General features: G+C 46.1%; 1 protein-coding gene across 13 annotated transcripts in view; it reads right to left on the bottom strand.

The window, feature by feature from the left end:
* Positions 1-1,743: 1,743 nt before the first annotated feature.
* LOC135905854 (uncharacterized) overlaps positions 1,744-13,918 on the bottom strand; it is a 210,523-nt gene continuing 198,348 nt past the window's right edge. For all 13 annotated transcript variants that reach the window (XM_065436962.2, XM_065436963.2, XM_070524506.1 and 10 more), the window contains 3 exons: positions 12,260-12,440; positions 9,253-11,310; positions 1,744-5,296 (listed from right to left, as the gene is read on the bottom strand). In XM_065436962.2, coding sequence (XP_065293034.2) covers positions 4,750-5,296; positions 9,253-11,310; positions 12,260-12,440 — 2,786 coding nt within the window. In that variant the 3' untranslated portion in view covers positions 1,744-4,749. The remainder of the gene's footprint in view (positions 5,297-9,252; positions 11,311-12,259; positions 12,441-13,918) is intronic.

Genomic DNA, 13,918 nt, shown 5'->3' with positions numbered 1-13,918 from the left:
ACACGGACACAGAAAGGAGCGGACAGGACGAGCGCTAACTCTCAACTAAAAATTTAGTTGAGAGTTAGCGCTCGTCCTGTCCGCTCCTTTCTGTGTCCGTGTTTCACTTCGCGCTAGAAGCCAAAATCATGTTACCGTACCAACTCGCCCAACTGTCTATCCTTTTGCTTTACGCCAGCATTGTCTGGGATTCCTATACAGAAACTAACCTTGATGCTCTTGAAATGATACAGCGTAAAGCTGTCAGGCTCATTTATTCTAAATATCGTACAAATGACTCTCCCTATATAGTCTAATGACGCAGCATAGCATTCAGACTCTACAATTACGAAGAAAAATACAAAGACTAAAATTTCTGTTTTCGCTCAAGAATAATTTCTTGTTCATAAATCCAGATCCTTATTTAAAACCTCTAACAGCACGTCGAACACGGCATCGTCATGATGACTCTTTATTACCTTGTAACACCCGAAATAACCTTTTTAAATATTCTTTCTTTCTACGTACCATTACAGATTGGAACAACCTGCCTTTTTTGCAGTTATTTAATGTTGATTCTTTAGAACATAGAACTTCTTAGTAGTCCTTGACCTCACTGGCAGTAATGTACTGCGAATTTATACGTACACTTATCAGTTTTCTTGTGTTCGATTATCCTGTGTCTCGTTAGCTGCAGTGATGGCCTCGTAAATTGTTTTTTTTTTTGTGTGTGTGTTTGTATCTGCGTGTGACATGCTTTTGACAACTTAGCGTTGTTTCAAGTTCGTAAACAACTTTATGTATCATTGTGCTGCTACGCTTCATTACCCTGTAGTTGTTGCTATTGCTAATAGTTGTGCGGTTCGTGCCTTTTTTCTTTTCATTTTTCTGGTTTTACAATTATTGCTCCTCTTTGTTGCTAGGTATATGATCTTGTTATATACTAATATTTGTACGAGTTGCTTGGATACATTTTTGTGACCCTCCTGCTTGGGCCCTCTCTCAGGCCTGCAGATATATTCTGTAAATAAAATAAACAGACTTGCATGAGCGACTGCAGCTTGAAATTGTGCTTGTTGCGCTACATGCGATCTTGTGCTGTGAGAGTATGCGGTGATAGGGATCGGCTGTGAGTGTGTGTCTGTGCTCCCTTTCTCTCTTTCTAATTTATTATCTCTTTACCTCCTCTTCCCCCCTTCCCTAGTGTGGGGTAGTAAACAGGATTTTTCATTCACGTTAACTCCCTGCCTTTCCCCTCACTTGTGTGCAAATGATTGTTCTGGGATATATTTCAACCACAGGTCTCTTCAAGCAGCCCAACATAATTATTTTATTACATGTTTTGTTCAACGCTTAAAGAGAAAGAGAAAACATGAGGAGAACAGGTAGGGAGTTACACCAGACGAGCGTTCGGTTTGCTAGAGTACACGGGGGATAAGCGAAAGGAGAACAGAAAGAGGGAGCACTGAGTGCATGTGGGAGAATTTCAGAGGAGTACTAGAAGCGGTCTCTGGAAACGGTGTACTTCAAGTACTGCACTAGTGCACGAACCGCTTTTTGGGTGCCAGTGATGCATGTGGCCACGGTACGAGTACGTTTGACTCAGAGAACGGTCTCGAGTCCAGTTAGATTAAAATTATCCGGACAGAGAGGCGTTGGACGTCGTAGCGAGGAATCTGTAAAAGTCCCAGGCTTTTCGTGTTCATGCGTTGAGAGCCCCATTACTAGCGATGAACCGGATTGAAAAGACACAAGACACAAGCCTAAAATCCAGCATTTTAATGTTCTTTTGATTGAAAGGAAAATAAAAACGCATTCAAACAGCTCAGCGTCTTATACAGTTTCATTCATTGCTTTATCTGCACAAACGTGAAATGAGAAACCAGCATTATTTGACACTACATCCAAACTATCGTATAAAGTATTTCATATTCGTATATTCTTTCACAGCCGCATACGTATTACCCTCGACAAATAAAGTTGCACCGCTGCAGACGCCACAACTGCATGGAATCCACTAAAAAAACCATTCCGGCAGCACAGTGCGGTCTTCCACGACTAATGAGTCTATGTCTATATGCTGTCGGTTTCTCAGAACAAATTGCGCCATTGCCTGGATTGAGCATTGCAATTCCATTAGAAGTATCTAGAATTAGGTGACATTTACAATATTTAAAGAATGGTAATGCATTAAAATATTGCTGTTTCCAGATGTTTCATGCAAGCAACTGCGTCCAAGGTTTTAATAAAGAGGCAATTAACAAATTTTGGCTAATCACTCTTCTAAATCTTCCTCGCCTAAAAACTCCTCAGCCAAAGCTCCACGCTCTCGACGCTCATAGCATTCTTTATAAAAATTTTGTACTTTTGAGAAAAAACACACTGTGTATAAATCAATTATTTATGTCTTGCCATGATTGCTGAGTACAGTACTATCAATAGCATACTAAACTTTTACAATAAATTTCTGCCAGTTATGCTAGCAAAATGCCTGTTCAGTGCTGAATTGCGACCATAAAATGGGGTCATAGATGTTCCCGGCGTATATACCCATATCCTCCTGAGATCTTTTGCACATTGGGATGAACACTGGATTTAATCCTTCTCAAATTTAAATCAGGAGTGTTAACCAAAATACATTCTACCCAGCCATCGGATCACAGTCGCGCGGCACCATTTGTAAGTAGAAATTTACACTCTAGCTATCAGCCTTAGATAAAATTTACGCTATCTTGTGCGATATAATTCTGCCGTCACAGACAACCAAGTACGCCAACGTAATATTTTATTTTCGACGGATTTATTGATTAATTCGAGGGGTTTAATGTCCCAAATACCACTGCGACTATGAGATAAGGGGTGTAGGGATAAGGGCTCCGGTATAATTTTAGCCGCACAGGGTTCCTTAAGGTGCACCGCAATCTAAGTACACGAATGCATTTGGCGTTTAGCACTCCCCTATAACCCCCCGCCCCATATGCGGCTGCTATGGCTGAGAATGGAACCCGTGATCTCGTTCTAGCGTGCTGCAATTCAGGTTGCAGCACCAACATACCAACAGGCCACACGATGCTTTATCAGCGCATGATCATACTTTTTCCCTTTCAATAATTTTCCTCCAACTTGTGTGCTTCCTCAGAACTGATTTTCTACGTCATATATTTACCTCGTTAGTTGGGACAAAGGCGTCTTTAGCAAAACGAACAAGACGCGGCCAGTTTATCCACCTGTACAGGAAAATCCTGCTTTGTACACGCAAACTAACAAACATAAAGTCGAAGTAGGTTTTCTTTGTTTGTAGCGTACTAGTCGTTATGAGGATTGACTGGAAAGGTAATTGTGTTACTGGGCATTGTTGAAGTTTCAAGGAAGATTGACATGAACGAAACGGGCACTTCACACTTAATTATCAGCTCATCACGCTGTGAACAAACTCGCTTGGACAGCTCTTTCCGTGACATACACTTACAATCAAGCACTTCGCATCCTGAAACTTAGAAATCTTGTTTGTCTATTTGGTAATAAGGCAAGGGAGAGCATAAATGTTTCTCTGGAGACCACAGTAATAATGCTTTTTAATATTGTAATTTTATCGAGCAAGTGATGCAATTAATTACATATGTTTTATGAGAAAATGAAGCAACTCGGTCACTTCGATATACTCATAAAGTTAGGAAAAATTATGTAAACGATTCATTACTGATGCAAAAATTATTTTGTCATAATGCCGAATTCTTTTTTCTTTCTTTTCTTGCGCAACTGGATGTATACCTCTGCCATTTGGTAACAGTATGGCCGAGTGAATTATTAAGCCGAATGTGATTAAGCGGCACCAAATACTTGACGTAAGCTGGAGTATAAAGTGGTGAAGAAATCTTAGGTAGACGTAGACGGACACTTAAGAGACGTTGTCAAAGAGAAGTGCTGGAACCACATAAAACACATTGAACTCCTGTCACGTACATATACTTGGCTAATACTTTACTCCGAGGCCGAACGAATTGTCATATATACGGAATATGCCCCCTTATCATTTTAAGGAGAAATATAAACTCTGCCACGATGCATGCACCCTTTAAGACACTACATCACAAGTGTGAGCATTTTGTTTGTCTTTCGCAAGACGCCATCAGTATATACAGAACAGTCGATAACACATTCGTTTCTCGTTTCTTTTTTTTTTCTTTAACGGTGGTATGTTTTCACAATATAGAACGCTACACTTAAAAGAGTCAGAACTCCCTGGACGACATCGAAGATCACAAAAAACACGATGAGCACGCTCAGTACCGACGCACCTTGGTTTAGGTGGCTCACGAGGCAAAGGCTTCAATCCTTTTACGCTGCAGCCGTGGCACCACGCGCTACCAGGACGTGTCCGACGTTTAATGTGGACAAAGCGGTGGCCCAGATTCACCACCACCACGCACCTACCGTTCATTCGGTTAGTTTCAAGGCAATGCAGTAGTTTTCACTTGCACAGCAAGCACAAACGTCGTCGTACTAAAGGCAGGGCGACCTCATCGTCTTGATGACGTAGATGTCCGCCGCTGCGTCGGCGGCCGTGTACGCCGGTGGCGGGGACACGTCCGTGCGCCGAGCCCTGGACGAAGAGAGCGTCCCCTGCAGTGCCGCCGGTATGCCACCAGAAGCGGGCATCATGGACATAACCACGTCGATGGGGCGTACCACGGGCGTGCCCGTGGAAGCCACAGCCGTCTCCTGCGATTCTGGACCGTCGACCGCGGGGTCCAGAATCGAATGCCAGGGTCAGCTGTCCGGGCTCTCCAGCTGCATTTCGTCGGCGGGGCGCATGCGCGGTTCCTCCTTGGTTTTGTCCTTGCCCCGACACCACAGCAGGGCGGCCGCGAGTCCGGCGCAGATGACGACGAAGCCTGCGCCGGCTCCCAGCGCGACGTAGAAGGTCGGGAAGCGCCGGCAGTGCTCGGGCTTCTCGTCATGTCCCGAGGGACAGTGGACGGTGCCATCGCACCAGAGCTCAGGCGATATGCACGCGCTGAGCTCTGGACACTCGTAGAGGCAGTTCACGTTTCGCAGCGTGAGCCCCGACGAGGTCTTCAGGAAAGGCCTGGTCACCTCCAGCCACCGCAACCGGAACTGCGCGGCGCGAAACGCGACCACCTCGATCACCACGCGGTCTGCCAGGGCGTGGTGCTGCCGCTCGGTAGAGTCATTGTACCACGAAGCCGAGAAGATGTCGAAGTCCGTGGACGAGGACAGCGACGTCTCCTCGTGGATGCCGCCGGAGCAGACGACAGCCACGGGCTGCATGATGCCGTCTGCGTACACCACGAACCTGAAAAAGCAGAAGGCGACGTTTCAGCACGGGGACGTCATACATTCGGCCGGGATGACGGCGTGTTGTGTGGTGGCGTTACATAAGTGCCTTTTAGGCAGGGATAGATGAGCACAAGCGCTAGGTCGCAGGTTCGTGTGCCACATCTGGATCTCTTTAGACTGATTTCTCAATCTTCCCATGTGGTCTTGCAACCTTTATTTCACGTGAATACGGGGACTGAAAAGGAAGTTGCTATTTTTCAAATGATTTATACCGCAAAAGGAAAAAGCTTTGACTTAAGCAATTGTCTGATTCCTTTGTTTTTGTCTTCTGACTGAATGGCTTCTGACGCGAAGTGCAGTATAGATTCTTATCAATTAAATGGAAGAAGAAAAAAAAATGCATGCCAGAACTTTACCCTTTCAACTTACGACAAAATGCAAACCAACTTAAAGTTGGTTCTTCTCTGCAAGTAGTAGCTTATGCATTGGAATGGTAATATTGCTCGCTGTATTTGCCATAGTGACAAAATTCAGTAAAGGTAGAAAGTAGGCCGAAATATTACCTATTACTGGTAATGTATGCATGGTTTCCGCTATTTCCAGCACAGATTTAGAAGGAGCCACTCAATCGAAACAGCACTTGTGGCTCATAAATAACTAATAATACAAGCGACTAGCAATGCGAGGATAACAGGGAATATTGAAAATATCAAGCGCCATCTATTGACTTGCAGCAAAGCGCCATCCGCCATTTTGTCGAGGGCACGGCAAAACGAAACTATTCGTTTGACAACGTATTTGCCTACATAGCTGCTACTTTCGCGAAGGTGTTCAGACGTCTTCCTACTGCTATTCCTTGCTATATGCGAAGCAAGGGGCTCACGGCGGCAGGGGTAACCCGCTGGGCTTGTTTTCTTCAACGATAGGCAAAAGAAATGGCGAATAAAAAATAGTACGCATGTGAAACGACGTTTTCCATATCGTTTCCCAATGTCTGTTTGTCTGCGTGTTTGTTCCCCCGTGTCGGCGACGTGTTCCGCTCAACCCTTGATTTTTCTAATTATTTTTTCACCACATCAGTTTCGTTTAAATTAGCTATCAAGGGCAAATGTTGCTTCCGTACGAATAATTGTTTCGGAATGCGAATGACTGTTTAGCCTATAAAAGTGCTACTATTCTAGATAGGTTTGTATGCGTGGGCGCTGCTGTTTTATATACAACGCACTTAGATGTATTTAAGTATTTTAAAGAACTTAGAAGGATAAAAAAATAATTTCACAAAAGGATTGAAAAACGCCTCACGGGTCATTGCCGCACACATTTTGCTCTAAATATTTTCCACACAATAAAAATGAAGAAAGCTTCTGAGAACAAAGCGCGATGATAACAAAATTTGTATTTTGATTCCCCCTGAAAATGAAAAAGGGAAAGAAAGAAATATGCGCGTTGAAAGCTTAGCAAAAGCATGCAGATGCAGCATTTATTAGTGCCATTTATTGACGGAAAATCTAGACAGCTCAGTAGAGTTCATTAAATGCTGGTTTCTACATACAAAAACGAAAATGGAAGAGGCGTCACGACGGCGGTGCACATCTGCCCACACACGTTCACGGCAGTTCATCCACGGCATAAACAAGGACTGCGCGCTTTGTGCTCAGCTTAGCCACACAGCGGCCCGCCGTGGTTGCCTAGTGGCTGTGGCGTTCTGCTGCTACGCAAGAGGTTGCGGAATCGAATCCTACAACCAAATGGCAGTACGTTGGCATAGCTAACGTACCATTGGATCACCGGACAAAATGCTTGTTTACGCTTTGTGACATTGTTCCGGTGCTCTCATTACATAATTACCGCCTCCTATTAGGTTGGTTTCTAGTGTAAATATCACACAAATTCTAACAATTTAAAAGTCATACTGTTGTCAAGTGTACAGACATGGCACAGCACGAAGAGGTCTGTGGCAGACACGGCACGAAGAGGTCGGTGCAGTCAACATATGTAGAGCATATTATCGTTCCCTGTCGTTACCTTGCACTACGCCCGTACTGTTAAATAAGTTAAGTAAGCAAAACTTTCACGTCCCGCCAGAGCCCGCTGTCGACACTCAAGACATCTATTGTGATGTATTGTTTGCCTGCATTCATCTATTGTCTTTTTGTTCTTTTTCTTTTCGTTAAGCGTACTTTTTTGAAAAGTTGAATGCAGATAAAATCATTTATATCTGTGAAATGTGCTCTGCAAAGGGCAAATATTATGTGGTTTCTTTATCCTGTGAATGCCGTTGGATGCGGGTTGAAATTTCTTATTAGCAATATGTAATGCATAAAAAGTTTGGATTCTCGCTATTTAGTATTGGTCATGGGTGAACGGCACTACCTTAAGGTGCTGGCAATAGACTTTGATATAAGAATGCATTCCGTAGTTGATTGAGGTTAATAATTGTATTATGTGGTTTTAATTTCATTATAGGAAGCAATATCCGTCTGAAAAACAATGAGTTACATGCTTGTTTGTTTAATATGTGTTCTCTACGCACGAATGCAAAGTACGGGGATACAAATGCTCCATTGTGTTATTTTGTGGTGTAGATATATGTGTACATATGTACAAATGTGTTATTTATTTACGTATATTTATTTATTGTATAAAGGTGTGTGAATATGTATACTGTCCGTCAAAGTGTTACCTGCTTTACTATGTCTGAGAGCAATTCACGTTGCTACTGCTGTTATCACCCTCTAAGCGGTCAAGCTGATTCCCAAGATTCCTCCTTCCTCCTTCTCATCGAAAAGGAAAGACAAATGAAATTGAATTGAAATAATGTACAAAGCTAAATATACAATTACTACATAAGAACAGACAGCCGAGGCCCAGAGTGGCTAAATATCTTGAGGCATATTTTTCATAGAAGAGATGATAACCTCAGACATCCTCTCAACTGGGAACACTTGTTCTACAACGTGTTCATTTACACTCTGTGGGACAGCTGCACCGACTTACGGCTTGTAACACGCATTGGGTGACATTAAGATTAGGCCTAGTGCGTAATACTTTCGTCATCAGCGATAATGACAAGAAATAAAACCGATGATATCACTGCTGCCCACTAAAACAGCGAAGCAATACGTTTTGTTTAGGCTCCAAACTCCTACGCGGCTTCTGGCTGCATTGGGAAGCTGTATCTAGCATGATTCTAGCAGATTATGTCGCGACTTGACTGGATGTGTCAACACTCCATCTGTGCACTTGTCAGATAAGGAGTTAACCTTGCTAAGGGTGTGAATTACGAATGCGCGATGTGATGAGTGACGGGTATAAACACGGGTCGCCGAAAATCGAGTTATCTTTTTTTGAAGATAGCCCTCGTCTGTCGTCTCGCTTCTTCTGGCCTTGTGCCTTATACCTGCGCTGCAATTCATCAATCTGTAACTAGCAGTTTACTGAAAATAACGTATATAGAAAGATTTCAAAAATAAAGTGACTATAAATACAAATATCTACTTTATACTGTCAACGTATTCTTCCAAAGCCAATGCTCATGTTTGTTTTTATTTACAGGTACTGTCGGTCCACATCAGGACCAATACAGGAGTGGTAACAATATAGTCGGATATTGTCGTATATTAGCCTATTATTGCGAAGAAAATAAAGCTCAGTTTTTTTTTTCACTGTTTGCCAAATCCTCAGAGCTGTTACATTTGTGTGACCTCATGGGCATTAACATATATCCTCATACTTAGGTTGCATTGGCACATGAGCGTTTCTTCGAACTTTCTAGCTTGATGTTTTTACTCCTTCAAATAGCAATACAGTTCTTTTTACTGATAAACAAGCACGCTGCTGAAATCCATGACGTCGTAGGCAGGCGGGTGCGAGAAATTAAGGTGGCGTCCTCGGCCGTCTTTCGCTTTAGTATGGCTACTCTCGGGGAGAGAGTAATGCCGCGCCACGCAACGCACGAAACGAAGGGCCCACCTGTTTCCCGAGTCGGGGCACCCGCGGGACCCGTCGCGGCCCTGGAACTTCAGGTAGAGGTACTTGCGGGGCGAGGCCTCGATGAACCACCGGCACCGCAGCGGGAGTTCCTGGTCGGCCACGCTGGCGGGAGCCGTGAACGTCAGCTCGCCCTGCGAGCCGTTCCTCAGCTCCGTGCTGGTGTCGCATGAAGTCGCAGGCCGGAACTCGTACGTCGCCTCGAAGCCGTAGTTGTTGAAATCCTCCAACGAAGTCATGCCGCTTATGGTGAACGTCAGCGTGACGTTGTTGCCCACCGACTCGATGAGAATGGGCTTGCGGGGTTGCGAGGTGACGTTGCAGAAACAGCCGATTGGAGTGTAAGTGTCACCCCAGTGGTCCATGACATGCAAAAGCGAGATGCGACTCGACTGGCGACCGGTAACGCGGCAATTGTACCTCTGCGTTACTTCGTCGTAGTAGTGTTCGCATCCCGATGTCGGTAGGTTCAAGGTGACGAGGTAAAGCCTCAGCTTCTCAGAGGACATGCCGGAGTAGTAGTACGAGCAGGTGACGTTCTCGCGGCCTCCGCGACCATACAGAAAGACGTTTTTCGGTGAGGCCACCATGCCAAATTTGGAGTTGCTGCTCTGAAAGTGCCTATGGCAAGGCCCATGCCGCGGTCCCATGTCCGCGCCCTGTTGCTCGGTGTCCACAAACTCGTACCGAGCCGAGAAGGAGCTTCTGCGAACAGGCAGCTCCACGGTTTTGTAGAAGTTTTGCTGGAGAAGCAGCTCGGGTCCGCTAGACAGGTAGGACTCATCAGGGTGCCTACATGGACGAAGTGGTATGAACTGAGGATATTCTGCAGCTCTCGCGCATATGCGAGGAGAGTTCTTTTCACAGAAGCGGTACGACATTCCGGGAAGGTCCACGGCAGCGCTGGCGTTAGAGGCTTCGCTCGAACTGTTGTTTCCGGGCCTGGAACTTTGCAGAGGAACGTCCAGGACTTCGATGCTAGACACGTCACACTTCTCTTCGCTCGACCAGCGGTGCTTGTCTTCGACGAAGTACGAGAGGAAGTAGACCCAGACGCGATCGGTGGGCGACCTGCCGTGAAAGCGGTACCGGCAAGTAGTGTTGGGCGGGACCGTGTGTGCCGGCGTGTGGACAAGGCCTTGGCGCTCCACCTTGCCGTCGATGTGGAAATCACACCTGCCCTGACCGAGCCTGAATTCCTCCACGTCCACGAAGCGCACCTTCACATTGAGCTCAAGCCGCGAGCCGTGCAACTGCTGCGCGGTCACGCTGCGGAGCACCACCGTCACTTCCGGTCCACTGGATACCACTTCCGGCAGCACACCAGTGCCACAGAACTCACTCAGCAGCGGGGAATTGTCCGCGCTGGGCCCGTCGTAGATTTTGACAACGTCCCCGAGACAGTCAATGGTGAGCGCCCTCTGGGAGAAGGTCGTCGCGGTACTGCGGCCAGTGTAAATGGAGATCTTGTATTCGTTGTCTTGGTAGAGGACGATCTGCGCTTGCTTCCCAGGTGGAGCCACCATTTGACGAACGGTGAACGTGCAGGTGAAATTGCGCAGGTAAAATCCCGGGAAGTTTGGCGAGCGGATTTTGCACTGCTTGCGGTCGCAATGCTCGAAGATGCGGTCGCAGTACGTCCCTGCAGTCGCGATGCCGACGTCGTAGGGGCTGTCGGATGTGCCGTAGCGCGTGCGGGAGGGCCTCTTAGGGTGAAACCGAAATGTCAGATACAAGCTGAAGCTGAACGCATGCAGGGAGGCGCGGCTGGGCACGGACACGACCAGCGTGACATTGTTGCGGTCCGAGAAGAAGGTTGCGCCACCGCCATTGGTGGCCATGTCGCCGCAGAAGTGGCCGAACTCCGGCTCCCCGCCGGAGCCATCGTAGAGGGACGTCAGGTGCGGGGTGGCCGGTTCGCCGCGCACCGCGGACAGGATCTGGCTGAAGCCTCGGGTCTGCGGGGTTCGCACGACGGGCGCTGACGTTGCAGGCTCGATGACTTGGAGATGGCCATTGAAGCAGGTCGCCGACTGGTTCCTGCATGGTTAGTTAAAGGAAGAATAATAGCCAAAAGTTTTCATAACCTAAGCGCTAAAAACGAAGGCTTAACAGCTAATTTGCAAGCGTGACACCTCGCTTCAGAAATCGGCCAAAATACTCATCAGTTGATATAGCGCCCCAATGCCATCCTATCCTATTGCATCAATTTCTTGTCTTCGGGGACGGCTCGCATGAACATTTAATAGCGGAAATCATAACGGATTTAAGAACGCGTACTTGTGCCGACTAGGCGTTGTCTATGGAACATTCGAGAACGCGTTCTGAAATTTGTTATTATTTTTGTTATTAAATGTTCGTGCAAGCCGCCCCAGGTCCTGCAAGGAATCTACACCCAAGGCCATTGCAGGAGCTGAGGAGAAGCAATTGTTGCCATAAAACGCATTGATTTACATTTCTCTACAGCGCCGTGTAACCGTCAGGTTTAGAGGCAGAGCCCTACGGAACAGATTTACCTATCGCGTCGATTTGTCGCTCATGTATTCGCGCACATTATTGTCGGTTTCAGAGGTCAGACACGTGAAATCCGGGCAGCCCTGAAGGACAGGGGTAGGACTTACTGGTTGCCAGTTGTGAGCGCACGAGAAACGAGACACACGCATGCACACTTCCACGCACGCAATATGTATTGCGCACGCTTTAGTGACGGATCATAAAACAGCAAAAATAACATTAGGACTTTTCATGAAATATTTAATTGTAAAGAGAACTAGACTACCGTTAGCTTACGTGATGGTGCAAAAGGGAGGGCTACACCACAATAATGCTGCTTTATCCAGTCCTCTTGCAATGTCGAAGAGGGGCAACACGTTATTCGCCATACCAATATTTGTTTGGCGCGAAAGTAGAGCTCAGGTGAGAAGTGCGTGCGTCAGTGCGAGCTATGCATCGCAGGCAGCCAGACGTTCTCAGCAGACTCCTCGCTCACCTGTCCATCTCGAGTGAGCCCACTTGAAAGTTGAGGAATGTGAGCTCGACGATGTCACCGAACTCTCCGCCGGCCGCGATGAAGTACAGCGTGCAGATGAAGGGCAGGTTCCGCTGAAAGGGCTCCGCGATGCGCAGCGGGTTCTTGGCGCCCACTTCGCCGAACAGGGTGCGGTTGCAGTCTGCGTGCGACGGACGACATGATCACCGCGGAATCCCCCCATTGAGTCTATAGCCTCTATTCCCCCCCACACAAAAAAAGTTTACTATGCTTTGTTCAATAAAAGTGTCACATCGCATCAATAACCAACAGATGTGACACGACAGTAAAAGCTCAGTGATTCGAGTCTCGTTCGTTGTACCGCTTAGACGGTTGCAAAACTTGGCGCTTAGCGTTTTAGAGTGTTCTTTAAAGTACTTGTACTGTCTTCACTGATTTTAGTTCGACATGAACATTTGAGAATTGCTTCCTCGACCTTTTTTGTACGGTAGCAACATCCAGAGGTGCCCTGAAAATAACATTTAATACTTTCTTTTATTCTTGCCGAAGCTCCTTCTTGCCTTTCTCACTGCTGTCGCAGTGTGTGATCAGAAGGGCAACATTACATGCAATGAGAAAGTGACTGTTCTCGCACATGAATAGTTATTTTTGCATGTCAAACATTTTAGCGCGCGTATTTTACTGCTATGTAACCGCTACACTCCTCTCAGCAGCTGCTAAAGATTTTTATCAACATCACGATCATCATTGCCCCCATGGTCATGATCATCGTAAGCTTATTTATTGCTCCCACATGAAGAAAGCCTGCCTTAGTGATTTTTGTTTACCCCTGTCTCTCGTCAGCCGACTTCAACGTATGCCTTCAAACTTCTATTGTGTAAACACAAAACTCATATGCCGTGCTCGACAGCGCTTCCCTTCCTTTGGCACCCATTGTGTTGCCCTATATACCCTATGCAAGATGCCTCACCAACTTTAGCCAAGGCTTTAAAATGGGCCTAAGCAAGCCACAATATTTTTGTATTCTGCTTAATTGTGTAATTGGTCAAAATAAATTAGCCAATTTAGCAAATATTAACTTCAGAGCAAAACATCCACTGAGAAAGTTGTATTGCTTCACGAGGTCGTACTAGCGCGAACTAAAGGATACACACAAAGAAAGAGGCACACAGCAACAAGCGCTAACTTCCAGCTATCGGCTTTCTTTTTATTGGCCGGATTTACGTACACTGAGGAAAATAAAATATACATGTTTTACTGAAGTACTAAAGCGCCAAACAGATGACACAAGAAGAGACACGCAAAAGTGCTCGTCCGTATCTTTTCTTGTGTCGTCTGTTTGGCACTTTAATACTTCAGTAGCATGCACCAACTAGCCCAGCAAGAACTTCTGCTGGAATACACGTTTTAGTTCCCGCCGCTATGACTTCACGCAAAACCAACTGGCCCAATCTTTAACCGTACTAAGTTCTATGGCGCTCCAGAAAACAGCTAATTCGGCCGTTTTGGGCTTCTTAGTTATTATGCGATCACCTTTTCCGCGTCCTAAACAAGGGACACAAGATATGAGAAAAAGCACGTGACACGCCCGCTTGCACGCCACGATTTCAGGGCTCTCAAACGTGCCGAGCATGAACCAACAGTGCATTTCGAGCCTGC

The sequence above is a fragment of the Dermacentor albipictus genome, chromosome 8, assembly GCF_038994185.2.
Source record: "Dermacentor albipictus isolate Rhodes 1998 colony chromosome 8, USDA_Dalb.pri_finalv2, whole genome shotgun sequence".
NCBI lineage: Eukaryota > Metazoa > Arthropoda > Arachnida > Ixodida > Ixodidae > Dermacentor > Dermacentor albipictus.
This window is presented reverse-complemented; position numbering and strand designations above follow the sequence as displayed.